We start from the raw sequence: 18,738 nt of genomic DNA, 5'->3' as shown, positions 1-18,738 counted from the left end.
ATTAGAATCTAGGAATATATTTTAATCAGTGACTTAATATTTTATGCATGATTAATTCTTTGAAATACTTTCTATACGTAACATACACTCAAATTTTACACATAACATACACTAAAATACAGCCAATGTAAAATATTAATTTTGCCAGGCATGGTGGCACACACCTGTAACCCCAGCACTCAGGAGGCTGAGGCAGGAGGATCATTGCAAGTTCAAGACCAGCCTGGGCTACAAAGTGAGCGCAAGGCCAGCCTGAACTGCATAGTGAGACCCTGTCCCAAAAAGACAAAAAAAAATATTAATATGAATACCTTCTTAGACTGTGCAGGCTAAGATACTACACTGTAGGTAAATGTGAAACTGTTTGATACTCCTGTATTGGTACTTAAGTCACATATGCATGTATAAATACACAGATACATAACTTCATGTATTCATGCTTATCATTTATCAGAAATAATTGCATATACGTATATATGTATATGTTATAGATTATCAGCTGTATATTGAATTGATGAAGATTTTAAATGAACCTGGTCCAAGTAAAAATAAACTGGAAAATTATGAAGAAAAAGTTTGTCTCAGTTGTATGTTCTCTGGTTTAAAAAATTTAATCACAACACAGTATCCAGACTAAGCTTTATTCTTGATGTAGAATTTTTTTTTGGGGGGGGGGTTTCCGGTACCGTGAATCGAACTCACGACCTTGCACTTGCCAGGCAGGCTCTGTGCTGCTGAGCTAAACCCCCAGCCCCTTGATGTAGAAGATTTGAGAGCCTAGCCCCTACTGAATAGAAACCTTACAAGTAAGAAGGAATATGTAACATTTGTGCAGATATAAAAGATTTCTTATTCCTGGAGAGTGGATGATAGAATAGTATTGTAGATATCACAGTTAAACATCAAGTGTTATAATAGTGAGGTGTTAAACATCAGGTGTTATACTAGTGAGTCCCAACATATAATCATTATTTTAACATTTCATTACCTGAGGTATGATATTGTATGGCTCCAGACTAAAATCCAATCCTATAAAAAAGCTAAAATCCAAACCTAGAGTCTTCCTAAGCTGAGATCTCAACTCAGCCGGTGCTGTACCAGTAGGTGGGGGGCTATAAGGCTCCCACCGGCAGTGAAGCAGCCTCTGTCCTCTGCTAGGGGTCCTGCTGGCTGGGGACTTAGGAAGGATATTCTGGTCCCTTTGTGTGATATCACTGGTATAGTGGAACAGAGTTCCCCTTCCATTCAAACAAATCACAAACAGCTGCCTTGTCAGTGAGAGAAAAATATCCTTATAACAGTCCTTCAAAATTAGTACTCTTATTCCCATTTTATAATTAAAGAAAATGAGTGTTGGAGTGGTTAAATGTAATTGTCCTGCAATGCATATGCATTGTCCAACTATAAAATATATATTAACTTATCCTTTCAAAATATAGTGGCTAACATAACTATTGTTATTCATTCTTTTATGTACAGCGCATTTTATTCTCAAACCTCTGATATTCTAAAACAAAATAGCTCTTTTAACATAATCCCATTTGCTAATGTGGGCTCTGCAGGATGTTATTTATGCCGCAGTAGCTTCCTTAAAGACCAAGGTACATGTTCTCTTTCCTGACCTGAGTACCCATCCCATGCATATACTCAGTCTGTGAAGTGAAATGGACTGTAAACATATAATTTATAATTTTTTGAATTATTCTGGATTTATCCATAATTGTTATATGTAAATATATTTTTTGTAAATATATTTTTAAAGTTAATAAATAATACTTTTTTGAGGTTAAAAGAACACTATATTACAGAATGTATCTTGAAGACAAATGTTGACCAGCATAAACATTAGCGAGAGATGTGTTACAGACAGTGCTCAGATCCAGCAGTACCGTACACTTTATTTTGGCTAATTTCCCTGCATAGTTCTTAAGTTTAGAAAACTTTGCAAAACATATACAATAATCTTTTATTTTTGCCCTCCACATAATGCCATTTCCCAAAGACTTAGTTTTCTGTGAGCCACTGACACAGACCCTTTTCAACTGGTGCTTTTCTTTTAGATAGAAGAGCTGGAGAAGCAGTTAGTCTTGGCCAACTCAGAGCTTAGTGAAGCACGAACAGAACGGGACCAGTTCAGCCAGGAATCTGGAAATTTGGATGATCAGCTTCAAAAGCTATCGGTAAGGTTATGCTCTAAAGTATAAGTGAGATTAATCCTGTGAAGCTTTTCATCAAAACATTTTAAAAACTAGATTCCTTTATAAAATTACAGCTTCTATAAAATATTCCTGTATATATACAACAGAATACCCTAGACACTATGCATATCCCACGAATAAAATATAATATTATATGCTCTTTTTTCGTAAGTACAGTTGTTATGATGTGCAGAAGGGATCTTCAAGCAGCCACAGTCTTTTTTTGTTTGTTTTTTGAGACAGGGTCTCACAATATAGTTCAGGCTGGCCCTGAACTCACTATGTAACCCAGGCTGACCTTGAGGCAATTTTCTTGCCTCAGCCTCCTGAGTGCTGGAATTACAGGTGTGTGCCACCACACCTGGCTGCCATTTCTGAAACAGTATAACAAATTACTATTGTCATTCCTTTAAGCTTTTGAGCATTTATTTATTACAGGATCACACCTGGAAGGCAAGACAATGTCTTTGTTCAAAAATCCAGCACTTAGAAAGCAAGACAACTTCATAAATCTAAGGCATTTTCCTTTTCATTGTGTATCAGTCAAGGCCTGGTCCCTTGAGATTGACGTGTAATGCTAAAATTTTCAAGTAAACAAAATATTAACTTACTTTTCTAGAAACTCATCCCTCCTCATCAAGCCTTCCTTGTTCTAGGCGGATCTGCACAAGAGGGAGAAGGAGCTGAGTCTGGAGAAGGAGCAGAACAAGCGACTGTGGGACCGCGACACAGGCAACAGCATCACCATCGACCACCTGCGGCGGGAGCTGGACGACCGGAACATGGAGGTGCAGCGCCTAGAGGCCCTGCTCAAGGCCATGAAGAGCGAGTGCCAGGGCCAGATGGAGCGGCAGGTGGCGTGTGCGGCTTCTCCTGGGGACTATGCGTTTTGTGTCTACTGGTGGAAACTTCCTTTTTATTTTGAAATGGGGTCTCAGCCCAGGCTAGTCTCAAACTAATGAGCTCAAGGGCTCTTTCCGCCTTGGCATCCCTGGTAGCTGAGGCTGCTGGTGCACCATTGCCCCTGCCTCGGACTTTCTCGTGTTTGGGTTTTATTGTAAAATAGCTCAACAGTAGAGCTGTGGATCCTGTGAACAATGGTTTTTACTTCCCTATTTTTGACTGTTTGCTCAATGAAACACTTTAGGCGTTATGTCAACTGTACATTATTGAAAAACTAAATTCTCATTCAGATACTTCTTCATTTTCACATAAGAATTGGTAATTTACAAATTCCTTGTTTCTAGTGCAGAAAAGCAGCAAACTGTTGGGAAGTCCAAGGAGTACAGTGGTTGGAGGTTTACAACAGATATATTTTAGTTTGGGATTTCTTTCAAAAGTGGTGGTCCCTTATCCCTACCCTGCCCTACACCAACAGGCTGCTGGAGCACAGGGGCAAAATGTGGGCTGCTTTCTTCCCTGTCGTATCCTGCGGTGCTGGGAGAACACATTCTAATGCTGGTGACAGCCACAGAGACTTACAGACCACCCCACAATGGGAAAGCCAAGTGAAGGATCCAATCTTAGCTTAGACCCAGGCACAGCTGTGTTCCTATCCTCTGGCCTAACTTGGGCAGGAAGAAAGACACAGCAAGTATAAGCTAGAATCTTAGCCTTTTCCCAACCAGCACCAGAAGATGTAAATGTGGGCTGGGTAAAAGCCCTTGTTCCTTCTCCCTCACAGGTAGGATTAAGGAGGGAGACAAGGAAATAAAAAATAAGAGCAGATCTTGTCCCCTTCCTCCAAGCACCAGTGCTGTTGTTTTATCTGGAGTAATTCAGAGGTGACCTCAGAGGGAACCTCCCGTTTCCTGCCCTGGAAACCAGGGGAGAAGCATCATTATTTCATTACAGCCTCCCCGCTGCTGTGAGTGCACACTGGGTCTGAACAGGGTATCCCTTTAAGATGTGATGGCGCGTGACTCGCGTTAGTGTACCTTCACCTCATCCAGCCCAGGATTTCACGGCTCCCGTTAACTTGCTGAGCCCCTGGGGTCGCCTGTGCCTGTCCTCCCAAACCCAAGGCTCTCTGTCCTCTCCTGTCAGATGGCAGCAATCCAGGGAAAGAACGAGAGTCTGGAGAAAGTGTCCTCCCTGACTGCGCAGCTCGAGTCCACCAAGGAGATGCTGCGCAAAGTGGTGGAAGAGCTGACGGCCAAGAAGATGACGCTGGAGAGCTCAGAGAGGACGGTATCGGACCTGACGGCTTCCCTGCAGGAGAAAGAGCGGGCCATCGAGGCCACCAATGCAGAGATCGCCAAGCTCCGCTCCCGGGTGGACCTGAAGCTGCAGGAGCTGCAGCACCTGAAGACAGAGGGAGAGCACCTGCGGCATGCACAGACCGAGTGCGAGGCCCTGAGGCTGCAGATGGCGGAAAAGGACAAAGTGATCGAGATCCTGCGCCAGCAGATCGAAAACATGACACAGCTGGTGGGCCAGCATGGACGCACAGCCGGGGCCATGCAAGTAGAAAAGGCCCAGCTGGAGAAGGAGATCAATGACAGGAGGCTGGAACTGCAGGAGTTCAAGGTCTGTACAGTTCTGTGTTGGTTTAGCATCTGAAATTTCTTCCTTTTCATAAGCAAGTATGACCTTATGTAGTTAAAAGGAGTTTTGATTTCTGTGCATCCTCTGGAATGGGAAGTATTCATATCTATATAAAGGTGTGGTTTTTTGAGAAAGGATCCATGCTTTTATCAGATTCTAAAAGGAGAGGCCCACAATTCTACTGTTTAAGGTTTCCTTGATTATAGTTTTTAAGTAGGCAAATTTTCTATGAAAAAGACATATAATGGCTTCTCGGTGGCCAGCCCTACAATGCAAACTGTAGGGTAGGTCTGCATGCAGGGCAGAACATGTTAGGGAGGTGGGTGTTCATTCTGCCTTCTTACCAAGGAAGATGAGCTGCTAATGCTCTTAAGGCAACAAATGCAAGAATCCTGATTACACCCTAAAAATTAAATCAGTTTAATCATTACAAAAACCTTCTAAGGGGGCTGGGGATATAGCTCAGTGGCATAAGCGCCTGCCTGGCAAGCACAAGGTTGTGAGTTCGATCCCTAGTACTGCCAAAAAAAAAAAAAAAAAAAAAAACCTTCTGAGAGAGGCACTGTTATTATCCCACTTTACAGATGAGGAAACTGAACACAGCAATGTGAAGTAACTTGCCTGAGAGCAGCACTGCTTTGGGACTGCATCCAGGGCAGTATCTGTGGGCTTCTCAAAATCTACAAGGTGTGTTTAAAAAAAAACTATTATATTAAAAGACACCTTGCCATTAATTCCCTCAAAATACTGCACCTCGCTTTGAACACATATCCCATTGTTCTTGCCATTTCCTGAATTAGTTCTGGAAGTTCTCTTTCATGAGCTTTTTTTTAACAAGGTGTGATAAAAAATATAATGAATGCTGCTGCCAAGCTGCATCCAGTGGGAAGGTGCGTCCGCAGACGCCTTGTCCACTGCAGCTGGCGCTGTGTGAGTTCTGGCTCTTCTCCAAAGTCAACAAGACCATGAAGGGCAAAAGTTTCAAGTTGATGCAGGACATGGAGGCAGCCATAGCAGCACAACTGAAAGCGCTCATGAGAGAGGACTTCCAGGCTGCTTCGGACAGTGACAGGAGTTACGGGACACACGTGTGTGTGAAGAGAGGGAGATTACAGCAGTGTGTCTTTTACTGTAGTACATTGTTTCAAGTTTAAACACTCATCTTAATTTTTAGTTTTTGATCATATCGCATTAAGTAAATACTTAATGCCTGGTCCGCTTTTTTAAAGCGAGGTTTAATGCCTGGTGCGCTTCCCTCTACAGTCTGGTGGGAACCACAGCCCTGGAAGGTAAGGTCTCCCTTGTCCCTTTGTGCTAAGGGCTGTGCACACTCACAGTAGAGGAGCACAAGAGCCTGTAGTGACTGCCGTTCTCCAAACTGGCTCCTTTCTTGGACAAGGAAGGACTGAATGTCTATCAGGCGGTCCGAGAGTGGAATAGGAGCGGCATGTGCCCAGCATGTGTGGTGATGCCTCAGGGCACCCCAAGGAGAGCCTTCCCCACTCACCCCATGAGGCCAGCTGGGTTTCCTGTGACACCAGCAGCAGTCGGGCAGAGGTCAGATGGCCCTATTTAGGGCATTCACTGTGCAGGCCCGTCCCAGGTGGGCAATGAGATGACGCTGGAGTGCCCCACTCACCCTTCTGAAACGGCCGAAAGCTTGCCACATGTCTCCATTTCAGATACAGCACTGGCCTCTACATGTGTGCTACCATTAGAGCAATCAGACTGCGTCAGCTAGTACTGGATTAGATGTAAGCCAGGCTCCAACCTCCCAGAAGACCAGAGGCTCAGTATAAACCTGCGGTTTGCCCAGATAGCTCAGACACATGGAGCCTGTCTTTGCACTGGGGCCGGAGTGCAGTCCAAGTTCCCAGATGCCAGTCCAGGGCTGGCCCTGTGGGCAGACCTTTCTTCCTCAGCATCGGGTTGCTGTCTAAACACCACTCTGCATGATGCCCAGCGCACAGTGCATTCTCACTCCTCCTTTTTTATTCTTCTTATCTTTTCTCGTACCTGACATTAAATGTGTTTGCCGTCTGTCTCTTCTCACTGTACTTGTACAAAGACATTGTTTAGTCTGTTTACTGCTGTCTAGGCCCAGGACTAGGGAAAGGCCAGTGATGAGTCTACTGGCTGGAGGTTCTATTTACCTTACCCTGGTACTGGCCTTACTTCTTCATCTCTAGTAGTGAGTAGCACCTGCCACAAAGTAGGTGCTCAATGCATATTTTTGAATGAATGTAGAATAGAAATCACGAAGGGTTGTAACAAATGATACAGGGAATTGGCATCTAAATTTATAAGCAAGATGAAGCTGTGGTGGTGCACACCTCTAATCTCAGCACTTGGGAGGCTGAGGCAGGAGGAGCATGATGAGTTTGAAGCCAACCTGGGCTACAAAAGCAAGTTCAAGCCCAGCCTGCACTACATAGTGAGACCCTACCGCAAAAAAAAAAAAAGAAAGGAACAAAAAATGTGGAATACTTCTTTCCCTCCCACTTATTATCAATGTTTTGTAATGAAATTTGGTGTCCTGAGGAATAATGAAAAAATAGTAAATACAGATAGAGTACTAGGGGTGTCAATTGGAACTTGTGCATGTCCATATGTTTTACTTCTTTCTCTATCCCTGCCTTATGTTTAGATTTTAAAGGATAAGAAAGATGCTAAGATCCGGGAGCTCGAGGCCAGAGTGAGTGACCTGGAGTTGGAAAAGGTGAAGCTGGTGAACGCAGGCTCTGAGCGGCTCCGGGCTGTGAGGGACATCAAACAGGAGAGGGATCAGCTACTGAATGAGGTCAAGACCAGCAGGAGCGAGCTGAACAATCTCTCAGGTATGTCGCTTCAGCTCCAGTCCAGCCCTACTGCAGTACAGGAGTCCTGCCAGAGGAGCCAACATGGTTCTGAAAGAGGGGGGTCTCTGCTGGCATTGCAAATACAGATGGAGATACTGCCCCAGTCAGGAAATCTTGTACTGAGCTTCCAAGAAAAGAGTGAGATAACCAGGCGCCAGGAAGGTGGGTGTTCAGCACAATTCATATTATTTGCACAGTTTTGTTTTTATGGAAACAGAAACCTTGAGTCCTTTGCCTGGCAGTTTAATAATGAGGTGACAGGTGTAGAACTTATGTAAGTTTATTGAAGGGAAGAATCCAAGGCCTTACATTAAACAGTGGAACTACTAGCTTATGACTGTATGGTCTAGTATCACACCCTTCATGTACACACGCATGAACACAGTCAGTACCTACTCCGGACACTGATCAGTTCCAAAAAGACCTCAGTGCCACAGTCTAATGGCGAGTTCGACCCATGCAGAGAGAGGAGCCAGGGCTCCCGGTACAGTGGACATGTGGTACATGCAGAAATAGTGCTGACAGAGAAGACCAGCCTCCTGAAGCAGGTGCCATCTGGGTCAGGCTTGAAAGAAGGAAAGGGGTTTGGCAGCTGGACAAGGGGCAGGACGTTCCCAGCAGAGACATCAGGGGCAGAAGTGTGCAGGTGTGAAAAGTGAAATATGTTCCAGAAGCGTTAGTTGGAGTGAAAACACAAAGGACTGAAGCAGAACCAGAGGTATGGCACTAGCAAGGATGTTACGTTTTGTTGAAGACTCTTGCAGCAGGAAAATGAAGGAAGGAGACGCTAAAGAGACAGAGGCCCATCAGTGAGAGAACTTCATAGTAGTTGCAGGAAATATGGGGAAGACTTGAAGGAAGGCAGTGTCAATGAGGATAGAAAAAAAGTAAGAAAATTTTTAGATGTTGGACTGTTATGGTTTGTGTCTGTGTGTCCCCCCCAAAAGCATCATGCGGTCATGGGGTAGGCTTTTAGAGTTTGATTGATTATGGGTGTGAGAGCTACACCCACCTTGGGGTAGATAGTTTGCAAATGTAAGGGAGAGGAAGAGGCTGCTTGCGGCCATTCCTCCCTTTTGGTGCTTGTTGCTTTTGCTGTGTTCTGCCGCCATGAGCTGTAGCCCTCTGCCATGTGCTGCTCTGCCTTGTAACCTGTCAAGTATGGACTGAAACCTCCACAAACTGTAAGCAAAATATACCTTTCCTTCCTTAATTTTGGGCATCAGGTATTTTGTCCCAGCAATGGGAGAAAAGTAACCAAGACATGGACCAACCCAACTTAGTGATTGGACATAGTGATCGGAGGGTGAAATTCTAACTCTTGAGTTCATACTTTGTGGTACTGGGAGGACAGTGCTAGCAACAAATAAGGAGGAACCTAGGGAAGGGGCAGGCTTGAGGGCTAAAGTATGAGACATGTATGCACTGGGCACTCAGCTTTGCGTGGCCCTGGGACAACTATGTGGAGATGGCTGGGTAGGTAGAATTGGGTCTTTGTATATAAACCTACACTGCACTCACACAGATACATATAGATGAGTGAGTGCTCCTGTCCTACTATATTAAAAGGTGAATTTGAGCTAGGTATCTTGCTAAAATGCAGAAAAATGATAAGGCAGGACTAGAAATGTAGTTCAGTGGTAAAGCACTTACCCAGCATGTGCAAGGCCCTGAGTTCATTCCCCAGCATCTTAAAAAGAAGATACGTGACACTCAATTAAAAAAAAAATAAAAATAAGCCATCTGTGATGGCACATGCTTGTGATATCAGCGCTCGGGGAGGCTGAGGCAGAAGAAGCACAGTTTCAATTTCTACCTGGGCAACTTAGTGAGATCCTGTCTCAAAATTAACTTTTTAAAAAAGGACTGGAAGGCCCAGTGTGGTGGCACACACCTGTAATCCCAGCACTTGGGAGGCTGAGGCAGAAGGGTCCTTGCGAGTTTGAGGCCAGCCTTGGCTACAAAGTGAGCTCAAGGCCAGCCTGAACTGAATAGCAAGACCCTGTCTCAAAAAAAAGACAAAAAAAAAAAAAAAAAGGACTAGAGATATAGCTCAGAGATAGAGCACTCTTGAACTTGATCTCCAGTACCACCAAAAAAATGAAATGATAGATAGATAACATAAAAATAAATTTTAAAAAGGACCCGTGATAGTCTCAGATTATTTTAGTGTGATGGAGATTCATCTAACTGCAGATGGTGATGAAATCAGTTATGGTGGAGACATGCATCCAAGAAGAAGGTTTAAAGTGAAAGAGAACTGAGCTAATTACAATGGTTGGACAAGACAATAAATAATAAATGGGCAGAGGAAGATGATCCACTCAAGCAGATAAGAAGTCAGTTCTGCAGATCCCTGGAAATGTTTATATCAATCTCATTTACGTTACAAATGGAGTCGTAGCTAAATGAGTTCTCTTCCAGCCTCTAACATTCTGACTATTATTTACAAATAAAATACATTTCATATCAGTGGGATTAAAAAAGTAACCATCAACTGTTGATTATTGTTTTGCATAGAGGATTATGAAGTTTTAAAAAGGAATTTTCGAAACAAGAGTGAAGAAATGGAAACTACTACAAATAAACTAAAACTGCAGTTAAAATCTGCACAGTCTGAACTAGAGCAAACAAGGAATACCCTGAAGTCAATGGAAGGATCCGACGGTCATGGTATGCTGTTTCCTTTTTCTTGTGTTTTTAATTCCATTGACCTCGATTTATTAAAATACAGAGCCTGCCACCTTCTAACTGTGCCAGGTGATGTGAGCAATGCACCGCCATAGACACTGGTGGGGGTTATCAGGTAGCAGTGATTCCACTTGGTTTTTAAGGAAAATGCTTAATTTAATCCCTAATATATCTAAAATCCCTGAAGTATCTGAATCTTTCTTTTCTCCGGTGGCTGTTTCAATAATTTTAACAAATTTCAATATGTGTAAAAGTCAACCAATTTTTCTTTTTAAGAGTAGGAAGAATTCATTGACAGAAAGAAATCTTCTAAGAGGGGCAGAAGGGGGCCCGGAAAGTGGGTTGCCCCCAACCAATTATTTTTAAGGTGTAAATACAAGTCACTGACAATATCTACCCACCCTCCTATTTCCCCATGTGCATAACTACATCAGCTATAGATTCATGGCTAACTGGAAGTTCCTAGTTTCTCTTCTGTGATAAAAAGGAAGGTGCCCTTGGTAATGGAGCTCCGGGGTGAGGTGCACCTTGTCATCACCTGGGTGTGTTCTCCTCTCTCTCTTGCTGCCCACGCTGACCCAGAGAAGCGTTATCTTTATGGGTATGATCTCACTGCCGCAGAGAAATGCGGTGTTCTGTCCTTCGCTGTCCCTGTCACTGTCGCTGTGGCTGTGTTAGTGTGTCACCAGGCGCAGTCTGAGGGTTCCCTAACCCTAACCCAGCCCGCCGCACCAGGCTCCCTGACTTCCTTCACAAAAACCAAATTTTCAACGTGTGTCAGAAAGAGGCACGAACAATGTTTGCTAGGGAAAGACAGAAACTGTAGGACCCTCTCGAGGCTGGCAGGCCTGCAAAGAATTGAGACGCATTAGTTTGGGACCGGACTCATTTATACTTTGCTCCAGGGAGTGAAAAGCTGGGGAAAGTGCCCGCCCATCCCCCTCCCTCTAAAAGGTCCCATTTGCAGGCACAGTTTTTTTTTTTGCTAAGTGATTTAAACATTTTCTGGCTTTGCTCAACCTGTTATTTAATTTCTTAATGGGACCAATTTGTTGGTTTCTAGTAAAGGGTCCAGTGCAGAAGGTGTGTAAACCTGCCTCAGGTCTGTTGGCGGATGGCGCTGTCCTTATCTCAGGGCCCGGCTCCTAGTCCTTACTTCCTTCACTGAGCCCATTTATGGCCTTTTAGTGGTGGGTCTGGTAGGAAATGGTGTAAATCTAGCCAAGGAATGTTGACAGGGGCTGTCTTGGGTTACTTCGGCTAAGTCCTAGAAGCGGCTGTTTTCTTAAAAGTACAATTTTCATTGTGATTTCCTTATCTTCTTTCTACCTATCTTATTTCTTCTATCCTTCCTCAGGCTGACTATAAGAATATTTACCAAATGAAAGTATACATTTTTCTGAGCTGTAGTTCAGTGGTTGAGCACTTGCCTAGAATTCACAAAGCCCCAGGTTCAATCCCCAGCACTCAAAAAAAAGGGGGGGAAAGGACTAAAGTATACATTTTAAAAAATTTATCAGTATGTTTTAGAGTTGAAAGACTCACATATGTTTTGGTAGAATATATGCTAAAATGGAATGATACACTGTAGTTCCAGTGCAAGAGTGACATGCACATTCCAAACTGCTCATATTTTATGTGGTTCATGGCGGTTTGGCTTTGCTAGTTAACACTGACAAAATGGTGGTGTTTGGAGAGATTACCTAAAAGGTCCATTCTAGTTCTGGTTCTGTACCCTCCTCTCCAGGGAACATCCCTGTCTCAATACCCTCAGTCATCTCCATGGCCACTGAGTCCCTGCCACAACTGTCAAGTTACCTGTAATCCTTGTATTTGCATTCAAACCCTTGTTTTCAGCAATTAAACTGTTTAAATAGGCCCTAATCCCAGCGCTCTGGGAAGTTCCCCAGGAGGATTAAAAGTTCAAGCTCAGGCAATTTAGTGACTTAGAGACACCCTGGATCAAAATAAAAAAATTAAAAGGCCTGGTGTTGTAGCTCAGTGTGATGGTCCTGGGTTCAATCCCTAGTACTGCCCCCTGCCAAATCAGTTTAAACTAAAAAAGATTTGTTTGAGATAATTAAGGCCAACCATGATCCATGTACTCAAACCAGAATTCTTCCAAGTAGTGAACAAATGTTGGACTTTGGATTTATATAAATAAATCAATGTATTGTGCCTGTATTAATCCTGTTTTTTAAAAAAACAGATTCAATATAAGAACGATGCTTTGCTAATGAGAAAATAGACCTTTCATTCTCTCTAATAGTTTTTGTTTGTTCAATTTTTTTCTTTTTTTTTTTGATACAGGGTCTCACTATGTGGTTCAGGATGGCTTTGAACTCACTATAGTGGTTCAAGAAATTAATTCCAGTAGCAAAAAAGCCACAAGGCATAAATTTTGCCAGCTCAGAATCTCTGAGTATTTGCTGAAAATTGTTATGTTCCAATATTGTAAATCCAGAAGACTTTTGTCCCTTGAAAATGCCCAAGTGCTCTGAAGAATCTTACTTGTCACCTTCCTATAAATTACAGTAGCAAAGTACAGGACAAACCTCAGTGGCCTCTTGCACTTTATAAATTTTAAAAACTAAAGCACAGCCAGGCGTAGTGGTGCATGCTTATAATCCTAGCACTTGGGAGACTGAGGCGGGAGGATCACTGTGAGTTCGAGTCCAGCCTGGGTGACATAGTGAGCTGAAGGTCAGCCTGGGCTACACAGTGAGACTCTGTCTCAAACAAATAATAATAAAGCACAATGTTCTTTTTTTCTCCCCCCATCCTCAGCTATGAAAGTGGCAATGGGTATGCAAAAGCAAATCACAGCCAAAAGAGGTCAGATAGATGCACTTCAGAGCAAGATCCAGTTTTTGGAAGAAGCCATGACAAATGCAAATAAGGTAGGCCCCCGTCCCACAGTGGAGGACACCAGCATGTCCACTCACTAATATATGGCAAGACAGGATAGGACACAGCAGAGATGCAGAGCATAGGAGGGGAAAGGAAAGCTTATTTAGGACTGAGAGAACAGGGCAGGGTTCCTGAAGGAGGACTGGAGCAGAACAGCGAGAGTTTTAACTACAGGAAATGGTCAAAGGACATGGCTGACGGAGGAGGTGGGGATGATTATAAACGACATACTTCCAGACCTCCATTTCTGTTACGCTGTGCCCTGTGTGTTCATACAATCCACTGTGATAATCACAGAATTTATGGAAACACGGGGACTAGCAACACCACACTAACACATCTGGGACAGAGCAAAACAGGAACCTCGCCAAAGGGGTAGCACAGCTTTGTACATGTTAAATAATTCAGAAATAGAATAAATGCAGCCCTTTTTGAAAAGTCAGAAGTGTGCTGTGGAAATCCGTGAAGGAGTGTACCTTGTATGTTAGCTACTATGGAGGGTGGAAGGACTGTTTTCTAGAACACTAGATGTGATGGATATGGCTCATAACTTGAGGTAACTGAGGCACATGGCAGGTAAGTGTGTGAAGCATGTGCATGTGTGTAGGTTTTTCACGTATTCTCAGGTAGGTCTGTGTACTTACGTGCACTTTCTGCATTGACTTTGTGCTCTCACAAAGAAAACTGGTTTTCCAGTTGATCATAAAGCAACACGAAATTTGTGCTGTGCTCAAATGTTCTTGATGTCAATCACTTTGGAGCAAATTTGCATTTTCAAAAGATTTATTAAAGAACTGACCATAACGAAGGTGAGCAGAAAATAGCAAGTGCGACTAAAGTGACCATTCCCACGGTGAGCCGCCAGAATATAGCTGGACAGTAACAAATACTGTACACACATACATTTGTGCAATCAGCGTCTGAACCTGCTTTTTTCCTCCTTCTTTCTTGTTTCCTTTTTTTCCTCCTCTTTCTCTTCTCCTGAACTTACTCTTTCTTTTGTCCTCTCACTACTGCTTTTGGGAAACTAAAGCAGTGCTTATCCTCCCCACTGGTACTTATGGCTGGAAGAGATGACTGCCTGTTTCCAGCCAAGATGTCTGACTCTTCCCCCAAAAGGAAAGTACTAGGCATAGCTCATGACATTCTCTCAAACAAAAGGCAGGAAGCCTCTAAAATTAGCCTGCCTTTCTTTCCAAAGCATATTCTGATCACCCTAATCAGAGGAGAAAAAATTGTTTGTTAGAGATGTGTATGCAGCGGCAACACCTACCTACCTTAATTATTTTGAACACTCTTCACTGTGAAAAAAATATGGTGGTTCAAAGAAATACAGACTCAAAAATTGACTCTATATTTTACCTTTTTCTGCTCCATAGTGCTTTTTCACAAAAACAAATTTTAAAAATTTTGTTTAATGCTTAAGACTGTTTCACTAGGAAGCTCATTTTTATCACTGTCCTGCTAAGTGACTTGAAGGCAGGAACTCTGTCTTATTTGTTTTTATGTCACAGAATCTATAATGTATATTTTTAAAATGAATAATCTTGGAAATAAAATAGAAACCCACAAGGGGTAACAGTAGGAAGGAAAGAAGTTAAATTATCACTATTTATAGACAACATGATATCTACATTGAAGACCCCAAAAGCTCCACCAGAAGACTTCTAGATTTAATAAGTAAATTCAATAGCATAGCTAGATACAAAGTCAACACTCAAAACTCAATAGCATTCCTGTACATGAATAACAAACTCACTGCGGGAGAGATTAGGGAAACCACACATTTCACAATAGCATCCAAAAAAATGACATACCCAGGAGTCAATCTAATGAAGCTCAGTAAAAGACCTCTACATTGAAAACTACAAAAATTTCAAATATATTAATCATTTTTAAATATCTTATTTAAAATAAATTTCAGTAAAATTTGGTACACGATTACTCAGTTGCAATACCAATTTTGTACATGATTACTCAATACTAAAATATTGTCTCTTTTGTTTGACACAGTTATTTTATATTTTGTAAATTTCATTAAACACTTAACCTAAAAGCAATTAACTGGCCATAGTGGTGCATGCCTGTAGGCCCAGCACTCTGGGAGGCTGAGGCAGGAGAATCACAAGTGAGAGCCCAGCCTGGGCAAGTTAGGGACTTAGCAAGACCCTGTCTCAAAGTAACAAAACAAAACAAAAGACTGAAGATGCAGCTTAGTTGGAAGGTCCTGCATTCAATCTTCAGTACAAAACAACAAAACAAAACAAAAAAAAAAACTAATGATAATACAAGTAGTGATGAAATAGAGAATGTATAAACACATTTTTGGCAATTCCCAACTTCTTCTCAGAGTAAACGGCATATGAGTTAAATGTTTCCAGTATAGGATCCTTTGATAAAAGTTTGATTTTTCATGCCTCTCAGTGTCTACATCAGCAAATTATTTCTGATTTTTTCTCTTCTGTAACTGCAGGAGAAACATTTTTTGAAAGAAGAGAAGAACAAGCTCAGCCAGGAGCTGAGCACCGTTGCCACGGAGAAGAACAAGATGGCGGGCGAGCTGGACGTCCTACGCTCTCAGGAGCGCCGCCTGAAGGAGAAGGTTGCCAACATGGAGGTCGCTCTTGACAAGGTAGTTGTGAGCCACCTAAGTCAGGGAATCATCATCTGAATAGTCACTAACTGGACAGAGCCTGTCCTCGTCGCCTGTCCTCGTCACCGTCCTGTCACAGGACAGAACGCCCAGCACCACAGTGAGGGAGGAGACGCTCATGGTGCACACCGCGCCTAGGGCAGCAGAGCGCTCGCCTCCCAGCAGCCGGAAGTAGAGAGAAAAGGGGGGGAGCGCACCTTCCAGGCCCCGCCCCCATGATCCCCTCCGCCCAGGCCCCGCCCCTAAGTTTGAGACTGGGTGGGCTTTTAAATCTCAGCTCGAAGAAATGTTTGAATGACAGTTCTGTGTAGGTGGGGCTGAGCCTGTCGTGTACATGTTCCAGTTACCCAGCACAAGGAAAGCTCTGTCATCTAGAGGAGGCTCTCCTGGCTTTGAAGTATCATACTGCACAGTTTGCCAGGTTACCTTTTTTAGGCTAGCACAGCCAGCGGGGGCCCAAGCAAGTAAAAATACTCGGTGAGCACCAACTTACCGCTAAAGAACGGCCTGGGCAGTAGGTCTCCTTCTAGTGTCAGTAAAATGGTGAGGTTGTGGGAGAGATCGGTGACACTATGTTTACTATTACAATTAGCAAAGGGTAAATCTGTCCTTCTGTTACGCAGAAATTGTGGAAGCCTAAAGTTGTACCTAAATCAATCCTTGATTCTCAAGAAATCAGAGCCTTTGAGTTAGCTAAAACAACCTGTCCCAGCTTTGTTTCTTAAAACATGCTTATACTGACTCAAGGAATTTCAGTTATGGTTATGTTTGTATGAATTTTTATACTTTGCTAATTTTCTAAAGCTGTTTGCTCATTCCACCCTTAGGCCAGGCATGCTTTTGACTACCCCCCATGTACTAAATGCTGTGTAGACACCGGGGATGTGAAGGATAAAGATCCAGTAACAGATCATTAGAATGCAGTGTACCAGGACTGGGCAGCTGGCTTCCCGGCAGATGGCAGCTCTGCAATTATAGGTCTATATCACAGAAACACATGAAGGGAAGATAAGAAATAACTAAAAATCGATTTTAAAAAAGAATAGAGGACAAACCACTTGTGATTGCTTGATTGTAGGCATCTTTGCAGTTTGCAGAATGTCAAGATATAATACAGCGTCAGGAGCAGGAAACTGTACGCCTAAAACTTCAGCACACTTTGGATGTAAAAGTAAGGTTTCTCCCATCATAAATAGTACCTTAAGCAGGAATAATGCTTTTGCCTGATATGCTTTTACATTTTCTTTATATACTTTACATATATTTACATGTACTTTCAATGTAATCTGATATTAGCAATTATAAAATCTGTACAAACATTGTTACACATTCTAGCAGTCTTTCTCACATGTGATAACAAATTAAAGCACCACACTTTATTCTCAGTTGATAATAAGTAAATTAAACAAACAAGTTTCACAAGTACCTACCCAGGGGTCACCTCATGCAAGTGTTTTCAACACATAGGTGTTGCAAGTGCAAAGACCCAGAGAGATAGGAGTTTGGTTTGTTTGGGAAGCAACAAAACTGATGTAATCTATAAAGGGATGTATTTTTTAAAAACAGTACATTGCACTGAAATACGTATCTGTTTTCAAAACTTTATAGTTACAAACATTTTTTTTTTTTGAGTCAGGGTCTCACTGTGTAGTTCAAAGTTGGCCTTAAACTTGCTTATGTGGCTAGGCTGGCCTCGAACTCACAGCGACCCTCCTGCCTCAGCTTCCCAAGTGCTGGAATTACAGGCATGTGCCACCACGCCAGGACACAAACAAGCTTTAAATTCTTGGTAATGCATTTTGTTTGCGAAATTAAAAATGCATTTTGATTTCACAATTCTTTGCAGCTGTAGGTTGGTGTCATCTCGCTCATACTTACATTGTTTTCTAGGAGCTTCAGGGCCCTGGATATACCTCGAATTCTTCAATGAAGCCACGCCTGCTCCAGCCAGCTTCTATTACCCGCACCCAGTCTAATGTGCCGTCCTCCCAGTCCACAATGAGCTTCCTCTCACATGTGAGTAGCTGGTCTTGTATTTCGTGATGTCAGGGACTGATATGTGAGCAATTTTAAATTGGGGGAAATTTCTTTAAAATATATTTATAACTAGCATTTTTGGTTACAAGATTTTAGATTTATACATTTTCCTAAAAATCCAGTGGCATACAGATGAATTAGAATATTTTCTTAACTATTTGTCTGCGAAACTATTTGGTGTTTTCTTAAGGAAAACAAAATTAAAATATCCAGGGGTTTTAACAGTAATTATCATAATATTAAATAGTATTCATCTCTTCGGTTATTTCCATCATAAGCAATTTCAGTTTACAAAGCAAACACTGAAATGGCTAAAATAGCCATCACTTCAAATGCCAAGGACAAGGTAGTACTATATTTAATATTCTACCAAGCTGAAAATTATTTGATGTATATAATTTCCTTGTGTACTTATTTATAATAAATATTCTGTTAATCATAAAACATTTTATTTGTTTCAGTTAAAATATTAATAACTGGAATATTTTTTAGTTTAACCTTTTATACCTTTACAACTCAAGAAAAAATATGCACAATGTAAACTTAAGGCTTTATCTCCTTTGAAGATATATAATTTCCTTATATGCAATATTTAGCTCTCTTAAAAAATGAGACTCCATACATCACACATGAAAATCAGTTTCACTAATTAAGTCGTATCTTTTTTTTAACTTTTTAAAAATTTTAATAGTACATGTTTGCAGCACATGCAGTTTACAGCCATCTTGGGGAGTGGGTACATGTATGTAATACAGCTTGTTTCCTTTTTTTAATCCCCTCCCTTCCCTCTCCCCTCCCTCCTCCTCTAATTCTCTGTCCCATTTTCATTCTTTTTTTTTTTTTT

The 18,738-nt window shown here is 42.1% G+C and overlaps 1 protein-coding gene across 1 annotated transcript in view; it reads left to right on the top strand.

Annotated features, from left to right (window-relative positions):
- Positions 1 to 18,738, top strand: part of Ccdc158 (coiled-coil domain containing 158) — an 80,393-nt gene that overhangs the window by 24,827 nt on the left and 36,828 nt on the right. Inside the window, exons 11-19 of the mRNA XM_013516286.1 lie at positions 2,061 to 2,180; positions 2,855 to 3,052; positions 4,245 to 4,727; positions 7,393 to 7,582; positions 10,124 to 10,276; positions 13,082 to 13,194; positions 15,678 to 15,836; positions 16,936 to 17,028; positions 17,748 to 17,873. Coding sequence (XP_013371740.1) covers positions 2,061 to 2,180; positions 2,855 to 3,052; positions 4,245 to 4,727; positions 7,393 to 7,582; positions 10,124 to 10,276; positions 13,082 to 13,194; positions 15,678 to 15,836; positions 16,936 to 17,028; positions 17,748 to 17,873 — 1,635 coding nt within the window. The remainder of the gene's footprint in view (positions 1 to 2,060; positions 2,181 to 2,854; positions 3,053 to 4,244; positions 4,728 to 7,392; positions 7,583 to 10,123; positions 10,277 to 13,081; positions 13,195 to 15,677; positions 15,837 to 16,935; positions 17,029 to 17,747; positions 17,874 to 18,738) is intronic.

The sequence above is a fragment of the Chinchilla lanigera genome, unplaced genomic scaffold (genome assembly GCF_000276665.1).
Source record: "Chinchilla lanigera isolate Chin_1 unplaced genomic scaffold, ChiLan1.0 scaffold00032, whole genome shotgun sequence".
Taxonomy (NCBI): Eukaryota; Metazoa; Chordata; class Mammalia; order Rodentia; family Chinchillidae; genus Chinchilla; species Chinchilla lanigera.
This window is presented reverse-complemented; position numbering and strand designations above follow the sequence as displayed.